Source organism: Balaenoptera borealis (assembly GCF_965194805.1).
Source record: "Balaenoptera borealis genome assembly, chromosome: 19".
Taxonomy (NCBI): Eukaryota; Metazoa; Chordata; class Mammalia; order Artiodactyla; family Balaenopteridae; genus Balaenoptera; species Balaenoptera borealis.
This window is the reverse complement of record NC_138878.1, coordinates 66409030-66429300: the sequence shown is the minus strand read 5'-3', so window position 1 is coordinate 66429300 and position 20271 is coordinate 66409030. Positions and strand designations below refer to the sequence as shown.

At 58.5% G+C, this 20271-nt stretch overlaps 3 protein-coding genes across 8 annotated transcripts; 2 read left to right on the top strand and 1 right to left on the bottom strand.

Annotated features, from left to right (window-relative positions):
* Nucleotides 1-627: 627 nt before the first annotated feature.
* On the bottom strand, nt 628-4105 carry ZNF524 (zinc finger protein 524). Of its 4 annotated transcripts, none has more exons than XM_082368303.1 (2): nt 3990-4105; nt 628-1683 (listed from the first exon to the last, which is right to left on the bottom strand). In XM_082368303.1, exon 2 carries the CDS (start codon nt 1642-1644, stop codon nt 859-861), a length of 786 nt encoding a protein of 261 aa, XP_082224429.1. In that variant the 5' UTR covers nt 1645-1683; nt 3990-4105; the 3' UTR covers nt 628-858. The 4 variants fall into 4 exon arrangements, with proteins under 4 accessions (XP_082224429.1, XP_082224430.1, XP_082224428.1 ...); XM_082368304.1 differs by lacking the exon at nt 3990-4105 and adding an exon at nt 3821-3956; XM_082368302.1 differs by lacking the exon at nt 3990-4105 and adding an exon at nt 3267-3424.
* Nucleotides 3995-9277, top strand: FIZ1 (FLT3 interacting zinc finger 1; the record flags this gene model as incomplete). Of its 3 annotated transcripts, none has more annotated exons than XM_082368082.1 (3): nt 3995-4203; nt 5718-6063; nt 6977-9277. In XM_082368082.1, 3 exons carry the CDS (start codon nt 3995-3997, stop codon nt 8174-8176), a joined length of 1755 nt encoding a protein of 584 aa, XP_082224208.1. In that variant the 3' UTR covers nt 8177-9277. The 3 variants fall into 3 exon arrangements, with proteins under 3 accessions (XP_082224208.1, XP_082224209.1, XP_082224210.1); XM_082368083.1 differs by lacking the exon at nt 3995-4203 and adding an exon at nt 4453-5117; XM_082368084.1 differs by lacking the exon at nt 3995-4203 and adding an exon at nt 4455-5219.
* Nucleotides 9278-16331: 7054 nt separating this feature from the next.
* On the top strand, nt 16332-19583 carry ZNF579 (zinc finger protein 579). The gene is made up of 2 exons (XM_082368127.1): nt 16332-16469; nt 17470-19583. Exon 2 carries the CDS (start codon nt 17472-17474, stop codon nt 19161-19163), a length of 1692 nt encoding a protein of 563 aa, XP_082224253.1. The 5' UTR covers nt 16332-16469; nt 17470-17471; the 3' UTR covers nt 19164-19583.
* The last annotated feature ends 688 nt before the right edge of the window (nt 19584-20271 follow it).

The following is a 20271-nucleotide window of genomic DNA, read 5'->3' as shown; positions in this document are numbered from 1 at the left end:
CAGTTCAAGTCCTACCTCTCCTAACACCTTGCTCTCCGGCAGTTTCCCCTTGAAACCCCTCCCCTCAGACAAACGCTATCCATTCCCTCTAAATGCTCTCAATGTCTGCCCGCCAACCCTTACACCTCCTTAAGCCCCACGCCAGCTCTCAGCCAGCCCCGCCCACAGTTCTCACCTAACTGCCCTACAAGCCTCGCCCCTCAGCCTCAGCGCCGCCTCATGAGTCCTTAGCCCCGCCCCTCCGGCCCTACCAAAGTGGTCAGTCCCGCACACAACCCTCAACTCAGTGTTTCTCTGCAAACAGTGCCAGGACAGAGATGGGCCAAAGTGGTGGCTGCAGAATTTCCGGGAATCTGGTTAGAACGGCGCCGGGGGTTGGGGGGGGGGGGTGGTACCTAGAGTCACGTTTGCACCGAAGGTTCAATGTTCTACTTAAGAGTGGATCTTTAGAGGGAGTGCTTTGAGGTCCACTGGAGATGGGAGAAGCGGCAAAGTCTTCCCCCAAGCCAGTCTTTAGCGCCAAGCTAACGAGGCACATGACAAGGGGGTGGTGTAGCGGGGAAGAACATTTGAAGGGAGGAGAAGAGGGGCGCCAGCCCTGGGATCATCACGGAACACACACAGGAAGCCAGTAGGCAGAAATTTATTTCCACAGCCCCTGCCTCCACAGGTCTGTCAGTCCGAGGGAGGGTGGCAGAAGGCTGCAGGACCCAGAAGTGGACGTCCTCACCCTCGACCTCCTCCCACAACGGGAAGACTACCAGACAAGAGTGTGTCCCGGTTTCCCTGCCCAGGTTCAGTGCCAGCTGAACGCCCAGCTCTAAACCTGGTCTGGGGAGTGGTGGCCGGGGGTGGGGGTCAAGCCACCTCTTTCCCCTCCAGCTCCTCCTCATCGGCCCCTGCCGTGGCCGGGATACCCTCGTCGTCCCACGGTGGTTCAGGTCCTGATTCCCGAGGACCCAGGGGTGCCTCCATGGCCTCGGGGTGCTTGCGTTTGGCATGGCGCCGGAGCGTGTTGGCCTCGGTGAAGCGCAGCCGGCAGACGGGGCACTGGTAGGGGCGCTCCCCGGAGTGGACGCGGTGGTGGTGGGCCAGCTCGCCCGCCTCTCGGAAGCGGCGGGGGCAGAGCGGGCAGCGGAAGGGCCGAAGGCCGGCATGGATGTTGCAGTGCCGCCGCAGGTGGCTGGACCGCTTGAAGGTCTTGCCGCAATCCTTGCACTCGTGCGGCTTCAGCTCTGAGTGTGAGATGCTGTGGCGCTCCAGGTCGGAGAGGTAGGGGAAGGCCCGAAGGCACACCGGGCAGAAGTGCGGGGCCTTCTTAGGGCCAGAGCTCTCGGGCCCGCCTGCTACTGACCCTTCAGAGACTGTGTAGGGCACACCCTGATCATCGATCAACAGGAGGTCACTGCCACCGCCGCTGCCCACCGGGGCTGTCACCCCCTGTGCCAGTGGGGGCTCCTGCCCCGACTTGGGGGGGCGGCCCCGCTTGCGAGGGAGGGAGGCCTTGAGAGTCCGATTCGAGGAGGTGGCCCCTCCGGGACGTCGGCCTCGGCGGCCCCGGGGAACAGAAGGAGGTAAGGCCAGAGGTTTCTCTTCCTCCCCGGGCAAAGGCGAAGGCCACGGGTCTGGGCTGGGGGTGTCCATTGAGCAGTGGGGGGCTTGGGTCTGGGCACTGGAGCCGGGCTAAGAGGAGAGAAGGGGTAGCCGTCAGTGCAGGAGGGTATGGAGCAGCCCTTGTCCCCCCAAACCTCGCCATCCCTGGGTCCGAGTCTGTCGACCTGGGCGTGGCCAACATTCACTTGGACGCACAATTAAAGCCACGCTAGCGGGTAAAATAGCAAGATAATTCTGTACCGGTTAGTAAACAGGCACTGCCCTGAGCCCCACAGGTGTCTCCCAGACCTCCCTAACCCCTCCTAGACATTCAGAGTCAACTTGAGCCAAAATACAGAAAAATCTTCCAAGGAGGATAGAGTCCAACTGAGGGTGCAGGCGAGTATTTCGATCCTCAAAACAGAGAACCCATCAAACAGAAGAGCTACAGAGGCCTCAGAAATGTTTTGTCCGTCCTTCTGACAGAAGTGACAGAGGGAGAGAAGGGGGGTCAGGACTGGACTAAGAAAGGGACTGGTCCCAGGTGACGTTTGCCCCTGAGTTGTGGATATGGACATATATCAGAGCTGTTGAAGAGTGTGGGCTCCGGAGCCAGAGGTTCTGGGTTCGATTCCTGAGTCTGTTACTTAGTCTCTGTGCGGTGGCCTTGGGCCTCTCACCTCTCTGAACGTCAGCTAAGCCTTTTGCAAAACAGGATGAGTATTTCCACCTACTCGCACATAAAGTGCTCAGTACACGGAAGTGCTTAGGAGATATTAGCTCTTATTACCACGGTGAGCAGCTAAGCCTCACACCGACTCTCTGAATAAGGGTATATCACGCCCATTTTGCAAATGGGGAAACCAAGGCACAGGAAAGTCAAATCAGTTGCCCAAGCTCCCTCTGCCGGTACGTGGCAGGGCCAAGACTTGATCTCATGGACCCCAACGGCCCAGGGAGTGAGAAGTAATGGACCCAAGGGACATCATAGGTCCCTTAGTCCTGCGTTTGAATCCAGCTCTACCGTTCATTAACAAGTGGCTTTGCCTATCTGAGCCAGTTTCCACCTCTGTAAAATGGATACAGCAGGGTTGTCGGTCGGTATATATATAGTAAGCACCAAATGAACTACCATCACCAACACCACCATCAGCAGCAAAGCCTGGGACCATGGGACTGGGGAGTAATAAAGTGGTGGGGGAGGAGAGCACAGGTGCAGTTAGGATTAGGGGTTACAGGTGCCACTGCACCCCACTGGAGCAAGCACACAGATTAAGGTCCAGAGAACGGCAGCCACTTTTCCATGATCACACGGCTCGCTCGGTTGGGGTTGCCTGGACTAGAACACGGGTCTCTGGAACGGTGCCCCTAACCCTCGCCCTCCTCCACCCCGGTGCAGGCGCGCGCCCGTGAGCACCGACCGCGCGGGGCGGGCCCTGCGGGGGCGGCGGCCAATGAGCGGCGCCGGGCCGCGGACGGCGAGGGCCGCCAGGAAGGGGGTCTGCGCGCGCGCGCCCAGGCGGGCCGGCTCCGCGGGGCGCGAGGTCGGCGCGCGCGCTTCAGCGAGCGCAAGAGCAGAAGCAGGTGGGGGGCGCGCTCCAGGAGCGCGCGGCCCCGGGCCTCCCCTCCCTCCGCTCCCCTCCCCCCACCCGGGCCCCCCACCTCTCGGGTACCTCATTTGCATGTCGCCTGGACTCGCGAGTGTGCGCGCGCGGGGGCGCGGGGCCGGCGCGTGGGAAAGGGCGGGGGCGAGGGGGCCCTGCCCCTCGGCGGCGCGCGCGCGCGCGGGACTGCCCCGCCCCTCGGAGCGGACGCCGGTCGGCCCCTCCCTCCCCTCCCCCTCCCCGTCGGGCCCGCGCCCGCGGGGAACAAAGGGGACCCGCTGGGTCCTAAGGGCCGGTCACATCCCCATCGGCAAACCGCGCCTGCGCACCCGTCGCCCTCGCTGGCCCCGAATGGGAAATTACCCCACCAACACATCCCAAACACATAGAAATGTCTTTTCTCCCACAAAGCACCCAGCCGGGTGACCCAATCAAAGAAAGGTACCGAAAGGATAAAGAGCGGGAAAATGGCCCCTCATTCCCGTAATTAACATGGCGCCTGATTAGCTTCAAAGCCCACTGGAAGCCTAAGCACAAGATGGAGCCTGCTCTACCCTCCTATCTCTATCGCAGATCGGCGAACTTCGATTTCTCTCTTCTCCTGATGCAACTCTACATCCTACCCAGGAGGAGCCTGAGGCCGCGAAAAGGGAATCATGTCTGCCCTCATCTATGTTAACACCGGCCAGCGTCGATACCGCAGGGAGGAGGCCGCGCGCGCTGAGCTTGTTGCCCTTAGTCTGTATGGCGCCGGGGGCCACCCTAAGCCCCGCCTCTTCTCCATGCCCTCACCCAAGATGGCGCCACCCTGGCTTCTCGAACCTCCAGTAGCTGGGAAAGGGACGGGAAAGAGAGAGAAGGGAGGGCGGCGGGGAGGAGGGAAGTCAAGAAGGCGGGAGAAAGGGGGAGTGCGGGGGAGAAAGGAGCCGAGGCGGAAGTCGAGGGGCCCCCCGGGTGGAAGTGACGCTACCCCCGCTGCCCAAAATGTCGGCGCCCAGAGGGAGGTGTAAGTAATTAAAGAGGAAAGCCGACTGACTTTCCCGGCCTCCCGGGGCCGCCTCAGGGCCCCAGAACCCCCGCTCCGTACGAGCAAGGTGGACTCGCCCGACTGCGGGTCTAGCCTGACCTGCCCCCGCCCCGGGCGCTTGGGGCCGCACCTTTTAGGGACAGGGGGGGAGGGGTACAAAAGGCCGGCTCTAGGGGCCTGGGTCCTCGAGCTGACTGGGGAGGGGGGCTCAGTCCCGCGGGCGACTGGGTGGGGAGGAGGCGGGGCTTAGTGGTGGCTTGGGCGGAGCAATGGGTGGGCGTGGTTTAGAGTGGAAATGGGCGGGACTGTGGGTAGAAAGTGGGAGGAGCTTAGGCAAAGGGGTGAGGTTTGGCAAAGGGGCGTGGCTCAGTGAGAATGGTAGGAGGGCCCTAGGTTGAAGGGTCCTAATTGGGGCTGAGGGGGGTAAAGGGGTTCAGTGTGGAGGTGGGAGGAGCTTAGAGTAGAAGGAGTGGAGTTTGTCTAGGGATGTGGCTTTCAGGAAGTGGTGGACATAGTGAGGGGGGTGGGGTTTAAGCGTGTAATTTGGGGCGTCGTAGTGGAAATAGCAAGTCTTCATATTGCAGGTGAAATGACAGGATGGGGAGGGTGTCAGAGAGGAAGGGCTGAGATGGCAAGAGAGGTAGAGTGGCAGGTGGTCTTGGAAAGGAAGGGGTTTACTTAAAGGCTGAGTTTAAAGGAAAACTTGAGTGGGGTTTAGGAGGCGGATCTTAGTGGGGAAGAGATGGGGGACTTCAAGAGGAAACTCGGAGGAACTTAGCAGATAGTGGTAATCAAAACAGCTTACCTGTTGAGTCTTTGCTGTGCACAAGCGTCAGTAAGCACGCCGCACGCATGGCCACAAGTTTGCTTAGTCCTCACCACCACTCCATGAGGTAGGTCCTCCCATTATTCCTATTTTGCAGATGGAAAGAGAATCAGTTGGCTTTATCCAAGGTTCCAGGACTAGTCCTGGTCTCCCTGGGAGGCTGACTCAGGTGCGCTTAGCCCCAAATTTTCATACTGTCCTTGGCTAAGAATGTCGTCAATCTTCATCTGAAGATGACTTTCATCTTCAAAGAAGAGTGGGAGTGGCTTTCAGAGGGGAAGGGGCTTGTCAAGGAATATAAAAGGCTTCAGGAACAACATGGAGACTTTGGAAGGGGTAGGCGGGACCTGAACACGAGTGGGCGGGGTTTAACCACACTCATTGGGGCTTAGAGCGGGATGGGAGTTCATTCACAAAGAAGGGGAGAGGCTTAAAAGCATTCAGTGGCTTAGAAGTGACTTGGAAGTGATTAGGAAGATAGATGAGTGGTGGAAGGGGTGTAGGAGAGTGGGAGGGGCTTAAAGAGCAGTGGGTGTGGCTTGGATAGATGGGCGTGGCTTAGAAGGTAGTAGGCCGGGCCTCACAGGTCTGTGAGTCCAAAGAGCCTGATAGGGGAGGCTGATGGGGACGTGGCTCCCTCACCCCACTCCATGTCTCCCTGCTCCAGAGAGAGCCCCCACCCGCCACTGCCCTCGCGCCACGCCACCATGGATGACGCCCTGCTGCCAGCGCCCCCGGTCCCTGCCCCGGCCCCGGCTCCGCCCGCTGCTGCCCCCCGCGTCCCGTTTCACTGCAGTGAGTGTGGCAAGAGCTTCCGCTACCGCTCGGACCTGCGGCGCCACTTCGCTCGGCACACTGCTCTCAAACCCCACGCGTGTCCGCGCTGCGGCAAAGGCTTCAAGCACAGCTTCAACCTGGCCAACCACCTGCGCTCGCACACCGGCGAGCGGCCCTACCGCTGCTCCGCCTGCCCCAAGGGGTTCCGAGACTCCACCGGCCTGCTGCACCACCAGGTGAGTCCTGCAGGCCGGCCCCAAGCTGGCCTCCCTGGGCTGGACTCGCCCTTGGAGCCCCGGGGACCCACTATGGGCAACAGGCAGCTGGCCCCTAAGAAAATTTCTGTCTCCCTCCCTCCCTCCTTCCCTCTCCATCGAAGCGCCCTGACCAGTCAAAGCATGAGTTGTTTCTCTTTCAGTCTACACCCAACCCAGGAACTAAAACATTCATAGTAAATTTGCCCCACCTCTATGCACCTCCCCTCTCCCGTGCCCCTTCTCATATGCCAGCGTCTGCAACTGTGTGCTCATCATTCCGTTACCGTTTTTAAAGATAGACATACCACGTATGTATTTAATTCCTTTACTCAGCAATTACCTATTGAATGTTTTCCCTGCTCCCAACACCTGGGATACCAAGGTGAAATCAATAAAGTCCACGCCTTCGGAGAACTTACATTCCATTGCGAGTGGTCCATAGTCAGGTAGACAATCAGCAAGAAAGCAAATACACAGGCAAGGATGATCTGGAAAAGGAGAAGCGTTGGGAAGGAAGTTAAAACAACAACAGCAATAATAACCATCTGATATGTAGGAGTAAAGAGGGGAGAGCTATGGGCTACCACACAAGGTGGGGGAAGGTCAGGGCAAGGTGATATTTGAGCTGAGACCTGAAGGAAGAGCAGGAATCCACCATGGGAACAGCATTCCAGGCAAAGGGAACAACAAGTGCAAGGATCCTGAGGCTGGAGGGGCCAAAAGCATGCTAACGTGGCCGGAAGCAGAGAACGAGAATGAGAGGGTTGAAGCTAGATCTCGGCCCTGTGGACCTGGCAGGGAGCTTCCTCCGCATCTCTCTGGGAGGCCAAGAATCTGTCCCGCGGGCTAGACCCTCAGCCCTGACGCTGGGCTCTTCCTCCTGCCCTCCCAGGTCGTCCACACTGGCGAGAAGCCCTACTGCTGCCTAGTCTGCGAGCTCCGCTTCTCCTCGCGCTCCAGCCTGGGCCGCCACCTCAAGCGCCAGCACCGCGGGGTGCTCCCGTCCCCCCTGCAGCCCGGCCCAGGCCTGCCCGCCCTGAGCGCTCCCTGCTCGGTCTGCTGCAACGTGGGGCCCTGCTCGGTGTGCGGGGGCGCGGGGGCCGGCGGCGGAGAGGGCCCAGAGGGCGCAGGCGCGGGCCCGGGGAGCTGGGGGCTGGCGGAGGCGGCGGCCGCGGCGGCGGCCTCACTGCCGCCGTTCGCGTGCGGTGCTTGCGCGCGGCGCTTCGACCAAGGCCGCGAGCTGGCCGCCCACTGGGCTGCGCACACCGACGTGAAGCCCTTCAAGTGTCCGCGCTGTGAGCGCGACTTCAACGCCCCCGCGCTGCTGGAGCGGCACAAGCTGACCCACGACCTGCAGGGGCCGGGCGCGCCCCCCGCGCAGGCCTGGGTCTCCGGGGCTGGCGCCGGGCCCGAGACGGCCGGCGAGGGCGGCGCTGCGGAGGCGGGCGAGGCTCAGCCGGCCTGGGACGGCAGGCTGCTCCTGGGCCGCGCCGGGGGCGGCGTGCCCGAGCTGGGGGGGCTGCTCCCCGAGGGCGGCGGGGAGGCCCCTGCGCCCGCGGCCGCGGCCGAGCCGTCGGAAGACACCCTCTACCAGTGCGACTGCGGGACCTTCTTCGCGTCGGCGGCGGCGCTGGCCAGCCACCTGGAGGCGCACTCGCGCCCCGCCACCTACGGCTGCGGCCACTGCGGGGCCCTCTACGCGGCCCTGGCGGCCCTGGAGGAGCACCGGCGCGCCAGCCACGGCGAGGGCGGCGGCGCGGAGGAGGCGGCGGCGCCCGCCCCGGAGAGGGAGCCCGCGTCTGGGGAGCCTGCGTCCGGCTCGGGCCGCGGCAAGAAGATCTTCGGCTGCTCCGAGTGCGAGAAGCTGTTCCGCTCGCCGCGGGACCTGGAGCGGCACGTGCTGGTGCACACGGGCGAGAAGCCGTTCCCGTGCCTGGAGTGCGGCAAGTTCTTCCGCCACGAGTGCTACCTCAAGCGCCACCGGCTGCTGCACGGCACCGAGCGGCCCTTCCCCTGCCACATCTGCGGCAAGGGCTTCATCACGCTCAGCAACCTCTCCAGGCACCTGAAGCTGCACCGGGGCATGGACTGACGTGGCCAGGCCGTGCGCCCCTCCGCTAGACCACCCCTCCCAAGGGCTGGACTCAGGGCCCGGGCCAAGGGACCTAGGGACCACGAGGGAGGCCCCGGCCCTCCAGATCCAGACACGGGCCCCGAGATGAGGGGACCCTGGCTGGAGACATGGAGCCACCAAACACACGGGCCCCTGAGCTGGGGGGCAGCGAATAAACGGAGAGATTCCTCAGCTCGAGGGTCCCGGATCTGTGGAGAGATTCCTAAGCTCCAGGCCGCTGGAATACGTGCTGAGCACCCCCAAATCAATAGGCCCCTAAGCTGCGGGACCTAGGAATGAGAAATGGGTCTCCACAAGTACTTCTCATCTTGAGGGCCCAAATAATAAAAGATGGGCACCCCTCCCCCAAGGGAAGACTGCCCCTCTCCCTAAGAGCCATCATTCCGACGACCTTGATCCGGAGAATGGGGGGGAACCATGTTCCCGGATTTCCCTGGATCCCCTCCAAATGCTACCCACCAGAGTCACTGGTGCCCCCAGATAATGGATATAGCCGGAATCTGCCTCTCCCCTCCCCCGACTTTATTCCCTATGCGGAAAGAGGACCAGGGTAGTTGCCCCCTGCCCTCAACCCCTTCCCCAATTAGGTCTCCCTCCCCTACTAAGGAATGGAACGACCCTAATGATCTCCCCCACCCCCAAAAACTAGAATAGCCTGGTTCAAAATCCCTGCGCCCAGTAGGATGGACTGATCCAGATACACATACCCCCACGCCCTGTCCACTGGAATGGGCTGGGCCAGGTTGCCACCTGCGCCCCACGCTCCTTAGAATGCATACGGCAGACACTCCTCCCCTTCCTCTAGCGTGTGGGCAGGTCCACGTCATTCCGCATTATGTGAACTCACGAGTGGGAGGTGGGGGACATTGGGGTATCCCTCCCGCTCTGCTGTAGCACCTGTTGGTCTTTCCATCTCTGTCAGTTTGTCTCTGTGTTCTTCCCAACCCCAAGGGGAAGGGGGGATTTGGCTAGGGGGTTTCCCCCTGTGAGCCTCGACCTTGCCCCCTATCCCACTCCCCAGTGTCTCCTGGACCCCAATAAACCTTGTCCTGTCAGCCATTGCCGTCTCACTTTCTGATCCTTGGCTTTAGGTAAGTGGGGATTCCTCCCCCTCTGATTTAGGACAGGCCTCCTAAATAGAGGCAGATCTTTCCTTCCACCTGAGAAATTTCGAGTCCTTTAGACAGTGCATGACCCTTCTAATATCAGAGATGGTTTAGATCTCATCTAAGTGGAACCCTGCATCTTAACTACAAAATCCACCTCCAACAGACGGACATGCCCCCTAGGACCAGACACACCCTTTAGAAACCTTCAGTCCCATAGGACACGCCCCCTGAAAAACCAAACTCTTTACAGACGTCCTACCCCTAGGAAGAGGCCCCGCCCCTTAGACTCTGTCTCCCAGGCAACCAAGTTTGTACCTTTGCCGCTAGATCCTTCCCCTAGATTAGGATCCGCCCATCTAAGGATGGGCGGGCCGTAGATTGTCTCCTACGCGCTAGATTACATTCCGGTGCCAGGTGCTGTCACCCCCTCTGGGGATCCAACAGTGAACAAAATAACTCTTTAAGAAAACGAGTGGCTGGGCTGTGCCACCTTAGGCGGGGTGGTCCAGCAGGGAGGAGGTGGGGGGGGGGGTGCTTCTCTGCAGAGGTGGCATTTGATCTGAGACCAGAAGGGTGAGGAGGGGCCGGCCAGGTGGACACCTGGATGAGCCCAGGAGGGGAGGGAGGGGTGAGATGAGGTGGAGAGGTAAGCAGAGGTCAGGGTACACAGACCCTGGTGGGCCGAGATGGGCATTTTACTGTGCTTTGTGGGCAATGGCAAGCAAGACTGTAAGTGTGAAGGGATGTGACCACTCTTGCACTTTCCGAGGGTCCCTCTGCCTGCTGAGTGGAAAAGGGACTGCAGGGGCAGAGTGAATGCAGCAGAGGCTACTGCAGTCCACCAGGAGAGGGGTGTGGGGGCCTGGGGCAGAGGGACGGACAGAACCAGGTGGGCCCAAGATGAATTCTGGAGGTGGAATGTGCGAGCGTGTGTTGTGTGTGCGCGTGCGTAATGGAAAGGGAGGAATGGGGGCGGGGCTGGGAACTGGTTGCGCGGTGCCGCTTTGTATTAAGACCAGAAAACGGAGAGAGAACAAGTTCGGGTGGAAGCTAGAGGGATCAGGAGTTCCATCTTGAGCTTCTTAAATTTGAGATGCTTGGGAGATTGGCATGCTCTAATAAGGCTGAAGATGTGCATATGCCACAGATAGGCACGAACCCTAGAGAAACTCATGTTCACCTGCACCAGGAGATTCATATAAGAACATTCACAGCAGCAAAATGTACAGCCCTGAACCCAGAACAACTCAAATGTCCACTGGTTTGGGCTGAATGTTTGTGTCACCCCAAATTCATATGTCGAAATCCTAATGCCGGGACTTCCCTGGTGGCACAGTGGTTAAGACTCCGCCTGCCAATGCAGGGGACACGGGTTCGAGCCCTGGTCCTGGAAGATCCCAAAAGCTGTGGAGCAACTAAGTCTGTGCACCACAACTACTGAGCCTGTGCTCTAGAGCCCGTGCACCGCAACTACTGAGCCCACGTGCTGCAACTACTGAAGCCCGCGCACCTAGAGCTCATGCTCCACGACAAGAGAAGCCACAGCAATGAGAAGCCTGCGCACTGCAACAAAGGGTAGCTCCTGCTCGCCGCAACTGGAGAAAGCCCGCGCGTAGCAACCGAGACCCAACACAGCCCAAAAATAAATAAATAAATAAATAAATAAATAAATAAATAAATAAATAAATAAAAGAAATCCTAAGGCCCAATGTGATGGTACTTGGAGGTGGAGCCTTTGGAAGGTGCTTAAGTCATGAGAGTGGAGCCCTCATGAATGGGATTAGTGCCTTTATAGAAGAGGCATCAGAGAGACCCCTAGCCCCTTCCACCAGGTAAGGGCACAGCAAGAAGGAACGCCTATGAACCAGGAAAAGGACCCTCACCAGAAGGTGACCGTGCTGGCACCTTGATCTTGGACTTCCCAGCTTCCAGAAGTGTGAGCAATAAATTTCTGTTGTTTATAAGCTACCTGGTCTGTGGTATTTTGTTACAGCAGCCCCAACAGATGAAGACATTCATCAACAATACAGTGGATAAATAAATGGTGGTATATTATGCCATGGAATACTATACAGCAAGAGAACGAATGAGTACAGATGCACAAAATTACATGAATGAAAGTTACAAAGAAGCTGGACGCAAGAAACCAGGTGCAGAGAGTACCATTCCATTTCTATAACATTTAAGCAAGCAGAACTAAACTGTAGTATTGTTTAGGATGCCTTGTGGGTGTGAGCCATCTAGAAGAGCAAGGAAAACTTTTTTTTTTTTTTTCATAAAGCTCAGAACAGTGGAGTTGGATGGGTTAAGTTCGGGATGGGACATGGCGGAACCTCCTATGGGCTGTGGGCTGGCTGCCAACATTCCGTTTCTTAATCTGGTGATAATTTCATAATTATTTGTTAAATTGTGCGTTTTTATCGTGCCCTTTTCATCTATACGTCTTCTATTTCACAACGAAAAACATTTAAAGGAGGGAGATAAGTTTGGAGGCAAACAAGTAAGAGTTTGGCATTCAAGGAAGACATTTTTGCCTGGAGATCCACAATTGCCCATTTGAAAAGGCTCTAGGTCGGCCCCTGGGAACGCTCAACCTTGGAGATATTCCTCTCCACTCTGCCACCACTACACAGGAAGGGGGATCAGACTCACCCCTTTGGGGGGAAAAAAATCCTCCGCGTTGGAAAAACAAGACCTGCCTCCTTAGATATAGGTGCCGCCCCCAGGGACAAGACCTGCCCACTTGGAGACTGGCTCAGCCTCCGGAGCTGAGGGCCTGGAAAAGTGCCAGGGTTGTCATGGAGATGGCCGCCTGGCAGTGGGGTGATGAATAGGGACCTCCCGCCTACCTCACCTCCACTCCAATCCTTTCTCTTCTGAGAGGGTAGCACTAGGGACTCGTCCCCTTTCCCGAGTGTCTCAGTGCCAGGTGGTGGGCTGGACCTCGTCTCCAACTCGTGACACCGTGGCCGCATTTTATCAATGTGCTAATTGAGGCTCGAAGGCAGAGGGGGAGAATTTAACCCTGGGGGCGATCTCAACCGGTCCAGAGCATCAATTACTAGCCAGACGCTGGCGACTCCGACGCCTCTGTGGGCAGAGCTGACTCTCACGCGCGGACAGGTGGAGCCAGCCACCCGCACCGCCCGCTCACTTGCGCTTCGCATCTCCCCACCACGTCAGTCTTCTCCCCTTCCAGGGCGCCCCCCACTCCAAAACCTGAGGCCCGAGTTCGCCTCACTCCTCTTCACCCTTCGTCCCTCTTTATTCACCCACAAATACTGCTTGATATGCGAGGCTTGCTGAGGGTAGAGCAGTTAAACAGGCGAAGCCTGGAATATAAACTCCCTGGGAATTTATATTCCAGTGGAAGGGGAAATAGGCAAAATAGGAAAAGTAGCCTAATGTTTGCAGTAAGTACAATGTTGAAAATCAGGGCAGAGCAAGGACTAGAGGGCGCCAGGAAGGCTATTTTATTTTTATTTATTTATTTATTGGCCGCACTGCGCAGTTTGTGGGATCTTAGTTCCGCCACCAGGGATGGAACCCATGGCCCCTGCAGTGGAAGCGCGGAGTCCTAACCACTGGACCGCCAGAGAATTCCCAGGAGGGTTGTTTTAGGTAACGTGAACGGGACAGGTGTCTCTGGGGAGATCTGTAAGAAATGAGGGAAGTAAGGGAAACATTATGGAAACCTAGGAGAAGGACATTCCAGGCAGTGAACTGCACGTGCAAAGGCCCTGAGTCCGAAAGAGCAAAGAAGGCAGTGTGGATGGAGCAGAGTGAAGCAGAGGGAGAAAGACAGGAATCCGTGAAGGGAGCTTCCAGGGTTCAGACGGTAGGGCGTGGGGTGCAGATGAGGAAGGTGGGGAGGAAGAGGTGAGAGCCACGGGACGGTGTTCAGCGCAGGAGCGAAGTGATGTGATTTCTAGGTGCCGGAGACTGCACGCGAGGGAGGCGGGGGGGCCGAAGCAGGGAAGCCAATGAGGAGGTGGAGGCGGTGGGAATGGCATCCAGGAGGGCAGCCCTGAGCCAATCAGCGCCAGGTCCCGCCCCCTGCCCGAGGCCGGCCCCGCCCAGGCCCCCCATCTCTCACCTGGACCCGGGCACCGCCTCCTTCCTGCTCCCCGCCTCGGTCTCCCCTGCATCCGGCCGGGCCTCCTCGCGGGTCCCACAGGAATTTCTCTAAAACACTAATCGGATCATGTGACTCTCCAGCTTAAAACCTTTTCAATGGCTTCTCAGTACACTCGGAATGCGTCCAGCATTCAGCCTGGACTAGGAGGCCGGACATAGTTGCTCGTGCAGCTCCGGCCTCTCTCCACCACACTGGCCGCCTTTGATGCCCCAATCCAAGGCCCCAAATCTCCCCCAGGACATGAGCCCCACCTCCGCCCACGCCGACACACACATACAACACGCTGATCTCTCTGAAATTTCTTTCCCCTCACCCTCATTCCTGAATTCGTTTCTTTCTTTTATTTAGGAAAATATATATATTAAGGCTTCAAAATATAAAAATATAAAAAATATAAAAATTTTTTATAATATAAAAAATATAAAATAAAATAATAACACACTCACACACCCTAGGTATATACTCAAAAGAACTGAAAACAGCCATTAAAACAAAAACTTATACGTAACAAATGTTCATAACAGTACTGCTCACGATAGCCAAAAGGTAGATACAACCCAAGGTCCATGAACAAACGAATGGATAAACAAAATACAGTATACCCATACAATGGAATATTATTCAGCCATAAAAAGGAATGAAGTGCTGCCACACGCTACAATGTGGATGAACCTTGAAAACATTATGCTAAGTGAAAGAAGCCAGTCATAAAAGACCACATACTAGATGACTTAATCGATATGAAATAGCCACAGAAGACAAACCCAAAGAGACAGAAAGACCATTATTGGTTGCCAGGAGATGGGGGGAGAAGGGAATGGGGAATGACAGATTAATGGATCCGGGTTTCTGTTTGGGGTGATGAAAAAGTTCTGGAACTAGATAGTGAAACTAGTGAATTTTTGTTTGTTTTTGTTTCCTTTTGGCCGCCCTGCGTGGCAGGAGGGATCTTAGTTCCCCTATCAGGGATCCAACCCATGCCCCCTGCAGTGGAAACGAAGAGTCCTAACCACTGCACAGCCAGGGAATTCCCCTCGAGAATGTACTTAATGACACTGAGTTGTACACTTCAAAATGGTTAAAATGGTAAATTTTATGTTACATGTATTTCAACAAATAAAAAGTATACACACACACACCCATATATTGACTACCAGTTTTATTAAAACATAAGAGATACACCTGACTCCATAGACCTCCCCCCCCTCCAAGATCTGATTGCCTCTCCCTTCTCAAAGGTAACCCCTAACCCAAATTTGGTGCTTATTATTTCCATGGATGTGTTTAGACTTTTGCTCTATATGTATATGTCCTTAAAAATGTAGTATTATTGACCAGACGTTTTTAAAAATCATGCTCCTCACCATCATTTCTCCCATCTCTTTGTGAAATGCAAAGACTTAGACTCACTACTTTGAAACCTCTCAGTACCTCACTTTACTGCTCTGTGAAATGGGAGAATGTTACCCACTTCTTAACGTAAGGAGGAACAAATGGGTTTGTATTTGTAAAGCACTTACAAGAGTCAGCTATCATTTATTTTCATTTTATTTATTTTTATTATCCCCCATCATTTGTTTCTTTTTCCTTTACTTTGTTAAGTATGAAACACATTCACGTGGTTTCAAATTCCGAAAGTACAAAAGGACAGAGTGTAGTAAGTTTCAGTCCTGGGAGTTAGAATGTTGCCAGTTTCTTCTCTCTCCTTCCAGTTCTCCCAGACACAACCCGCTGATAAGTGCAGATAGAACAGGCTGCAGGCTGTGCTCAACCTTCCATGTTTTCTCCGTTATCACTTGGAGCCTTTCCATGTTTTTACACAGTGAACTTCTTCATTCTTTTTTTTATGGACACATAGCGTTCCGCTGGGTGGATCAATCACGATTTATCACTCAAATCCCTGACCGATGGGCATGTAGCTCATTTCCTGCCTTTCGAAGTCATGCACAATACTGCAACGATTAACCTGGTACAGACACCGTTTGTGGCATGTTTCTGAGTAGAACTATCAGAAGAATAGTGTCTGTGTTGGTATATGTCTCTCCCGTTTCCATTTGCCTCCCCCTTCCCATTCCTAACCCTCGGCTTTCATCCTGCAGGTTTCAGCGGAAACATCGTTGCCTCCAGGAAGCCTTCAGGGATCACTCTCAGTGTTGTCTCTGCTCCCTGTAATCCCACTGCATCCTGCTTCTGGCTTTAGAGCACACTCTCCAGGAGGGCCATTGGATCTGTGTCTGTCTGCTTCCTCCGCCAGACCCTGCGCTCCCTGTGGACAGGGTCCAGTGGCCTCTGCCTTTGCCACTGCAGCTCCAGCACCAAGGACAGAGCTAGAACATAGTAGGTGCTCAGTAAATATTGGTGGCTTAGGATCGAGTGAATACATGCTGCAAAATGAGTAACTGGTCTCTTAGGGTCAAGTGGATATACGCGGGGTTTATCACAGAGGAGACTGAGGCTCAGAGAAGGGAAAGTCGCTTGCTCAGGCAGCCACGTGAAGGCTGCAGTCAGGTTCCAGCCCAGATTGCCGGTACTTTCCCTGAAGCCTCTGTCACTGCCTCATTCATCTCCTTTCCCGGCCACCCCCCTCGCCCAACACAGTGCCTGGCACAGACAGGACCTGATAAATGTGTATTTGTTGAAGGAATGAATGAATATGTGTGTCTGTTGGGGAGGGGAGGAAGGGGGGCCGGACCCAGCCCCCTCCTCCCTCGGGGAGCCCAGAGGACGGGGCCCCAGCCCCCTCCCCTTACAGGACCCAGGAGTCCAAGCCGCCCCCCGCCTCTCCGCCCCCTGGGTCCCCTCGTCCACCATCTTCCGGCTTCCCAGCCAGTCTTTCCTCTCTCAGGCTCGGACGAAAAGCCGGGTTTCCGGGGGGAAGGCTTAGGCGGTGACACCGAGCCCAGCCTCCTCCACCCCCCACCACGCTCGGGGCCCTCCCTCCCCGCCACCACCGTCCGCGCTCGGCCGGCCGCGGGGAAGGAAGAAAGGAGCAAAGGAGGCGGAGGTAAGAACCGGGCGCCCAGTCATCGGGGCCGAACCCCAGGCCCCTGGGCTCAGAAATCTGCAAGGCCTCGACCCGCGGCCCCAGTTCTGCAGATCATGCCTGCGGGGAACCAAAGGCTGGGCCCAGCGGGGAGATCGGCCACCCCCCCCCCCTTGGAGACCTAGGGCTCCCGACCCTCAGCAGCCTTCCTCGGGGGTCGGGGGGTGTGGTCCAGGGCCCTGGCCCTCAGCCTCCTCCTCGCTGGAGATTTCGAGCAGCTGGGCCCCCAGCCCCGTCCTCTCCCTTGTCTTTGGAGCTCAGCCCCCTCCCCCAGCCCTCTCCACCACTGGGACCCAGGAATCCATACCCACCACATACAGAAGTCTAGAGGCTGGACCCCAGTCATCTCCCAACACCCCACCCCCACCCCCAACCTCAGCACCCGGGATCTCGCCCCCTCCCTCCCTAGCCCCCTCCCTGCCCAAGAGTCTGAGCCCTCCTACTCCCGGCCTCTCCCAGACTCTGGCGACTGGGCACCCACACTCCATTTCCGGGGCCTCCCGATTTTGAATCCCACCCCCTCCACTCCGGCACCAAGGGCTCTTTCCCAGCCCCTCCCCATACGTTCCAGCGGGGCCCCTGGAGGAAAAGCAGTTCACTGACTTTGTCTGCCTCTGTCTCTTCTACTGTCTCTCTCTGTCTTGTTCTCCCTCCCTCCACCCTGCCATGGTTCCTCTGATCTCTGTGTTTGCACCATCTCTGCCTAAATCTCTTTGTTTTCTCTTCGTCTCTGTCTCTGCTGGGTGTCCCCATCTCTCTCTCCTGCTTTCTGCCTCTCACCATCCTTTCTGTTTCTCCTGGTCTCTGCCTCTCATCTCGGCCTTTTTCGTCTGTCTCTCCTTCCCTTGCCCGGCTAAATATCTGACCCTCTCTGCCTCTCCCTGTCTCTCTGTCTCCTTGTCTCTCTCTGCACACCCCCCCTCCCCCGCCAAATCTCCATCTCTTCCCTATCTCTTTACAGGCATGGATCCGCGGCCTCCTCCACCAGCCCAGGGCAGCCCACCTCACCGTGGCCGGGGCCGGGGTCGTGGCCGAGGCCGTGGTAGAGGCCGAGGCCGTGGCAGGGGGGGCGCTGGAGCTCCTCGGGCGCCCCTGCCCTGCCCCACCTGTGGCCGCCTCTTCCGCTTCCCCTACTACCTCTCCCGGCACCGGCTGAGCCACTCGGGCCTGCGGCCCCACGCCTGCCCCCTGTGCCCCAAGGCCTTCCGCCGGCCTGCTCACCTCTCGCGCCACCTGCGTGGCCACGGGCCGCAGCCCCCGCTGCGCTGCGCCGCCTGCCCCCGCACCTTCCCTGAGCCTGCCCAGCTCAGGCGCCACCTGGCCCAGGAGCACGCGGGCGGCGGGGTCGAGCTGGCCATCGAGAGGGCAGCCAAGGAGGCGGCCGGGTCCGGCTGGAGCCCGCAGGACAAGGGCGCCGAGCAGCCCACCTCTGCAGCAGCGGGCGCCGCGGAGGAGGAGGAGGAGGCGGCGGCGCGGCCCGAGACGTGGTCCGCGGGGGAGCCGGCCACGCTGGCGGCCGCCACGAGCGCGGAGCCCCGCGAGTCGGAGGAGGAGGAGGCCGAGGCCGGGGCGGCGGAGCTGAGGGCCGAGCTGGCGCTGGCGGCCGGACGGCAGGAGGAGAAGCAGGTCCTGCTCCAGGCCGACTGGACGCTGCTGTGCCTCCGCTGCCGGGAAGCTTTCGCCACCAAGGGCGAGCTCAAAGCGCACCCGTGCCTGCGCCCCGAGGGCGAACAGGAGGGCGAAGGGGGGCCCCCGCCCCGCCCCAAGCGCCACCAGTGCTCCATCTGCCTCAAGGCCTTCGCCAGGCCCTGGTCGCTGTCCCGCCACCGGCTGGTCCACTCCACCGACCGCCCCTTCGTGTGCACGGACTGCGGCCTGGCCTTCCGCCTCGCCTCCTACCTCCGCCAGCACCGTCGCGTCCACGGCGCGCTCAGCCTCCTGGCCCCGCTGCCCGCGGCGGGCAAGAAGGACGACAAGGTGTCGGGCGGACGGACCTCAGGGAAGGGGCCCGAGGGGGGCGAAGGGGCAGAGTGCGGGGGCGCCTCGGAGGGTGGAGAAGGCGGGCAGAACGGAGGGGATGCCGCCCCGGCCCGGCCCCCCGCCGGGGAGCCCCGATTCTGGTGCCCCGAGTGCGGCAAAGGTTTCCGGCGCCGGGCGCACTTGCGGCAGCACGGGGTGACCCACTCTGGGGCGCGGCCCTTCCAGTGCGTGCGCTGCCAGCGGGAGTTCAAGCGGCTGGCCGACCTGGCCCGCCACGCGCAGGTCCACGCGGGCGGCCCGGCCCCGCACCCGTGCCCGCACTGCTCGCGGCGCTTCTCGCGCGCCTACAGCCTCCTGCGCCACCAACGCTGCCACCGCGCTGAGCTGGAGAGGGCGGCCGCCGCGCAGCAGGCGCTCCAGGCCCAGGCGCCGCCGTCGCCTCCGCCGCCCCCGCCGCCCCCCGCTGGCCAGGAGGAGGAAGGGCTCCCGCTGCCCATCGCACACATCAAGGAGGAGCCGCCCTCCCCGGGGACCCCACCCCAGCCGCCGCCGGCACCCCCCGTCTTCCTCAGCGCCTCCTGTTTTGACAGCCAAGACCACTCAGCCTTCGAGATGGAGGAAGAAGAGATTGACAGCAAGGCTCACCTGCGCGGATTGGGGGGCCTGGCCTCCTGACCCGCACACCCATCCTCAGCCCCTCCGTTTGACCCCCCGGTTTGCAATATGGAGGAGGGAAGTTGAAGGAGAGGAACCTCCTCTGTGTACCCACCCCTCCCCTTCTAGCCCTCCACACTAAGGAGGGAGGAGGCTGGTCCGCCCCTCCCTCCCCATCGCCCACCCCCAGACCCCCCTGATGCTGGTTAGAAACTGCTCACCCCACTTCTGAAGGCAGGACGCTGATTCAGGAGGTGGAGGACACTGGCCAGAGGGATGGACGCTGAGGGGGGGGGGGCCCCCGGCCTGGCTGTCCCCCGTTACACACACTGGACACCATCACCTCTTTGGAACTGCCAGACCCTGGGGGGGGGGTCCCCAGTGAGCAAAGGTCTGTCCCTGTCCCTTTGTCTGTCTGTGAATAAATGTGAGTCCGTGGAACTCGAGAGAGTGGGGCTGTCTGTGGGAGTGAGGGCTGCCTGAGGGCGTCTGGGTGAGCAGGGATGTGTCCACCAGGCTCGGAGCTTGGGTTCAGAGCCGGAAGGATGCAGATAAGCACATCAGGGACCATGGCGCTCTCAGCCAAGCAGGAAGCTCACAAGAAACAGGAGTGGAGGAAGGCAAGCTGCCATCTGCCCTGGGCGTCTTCAGGGATCCCTACGTGGAATCCCTGCTTGCGTTCATTCATCATTTACCAGGCGCAGTGCTAGGCCCCGAAGAAAGCCGCACCATGAGGAGCTGGAATTGTAGCTCTGCACAGCCTAATACGGTTTAGCCACTAGCCCCTGGCGGCTGTTTCCACTTGAGAATAATATCAATACATTTACAATAAAATAATTAAAATGGAATAAGATTAAAAGTTCAGTTCCTTGGTCACACTGTTTCAAGTGCCCAGTATCCCCCTGTGGCTGGTGGCTATGCTGTTGGACAGCACAGATCTGGAACATTCCACATCGCAAAAAGTTCCACTGGACCTTGCTGCCCTACGTAATAAACCAATCTGCAACATAACATCAGGTATTGGTAAGGGCTTCCGAGAAAACTACAGGGCACTGTGAAGAGGGAGCCCGTGGGGAGGGCAGGGCCTCTGGGGAGATGACATCTGACCTTTTGACCTGACAAAGAACCA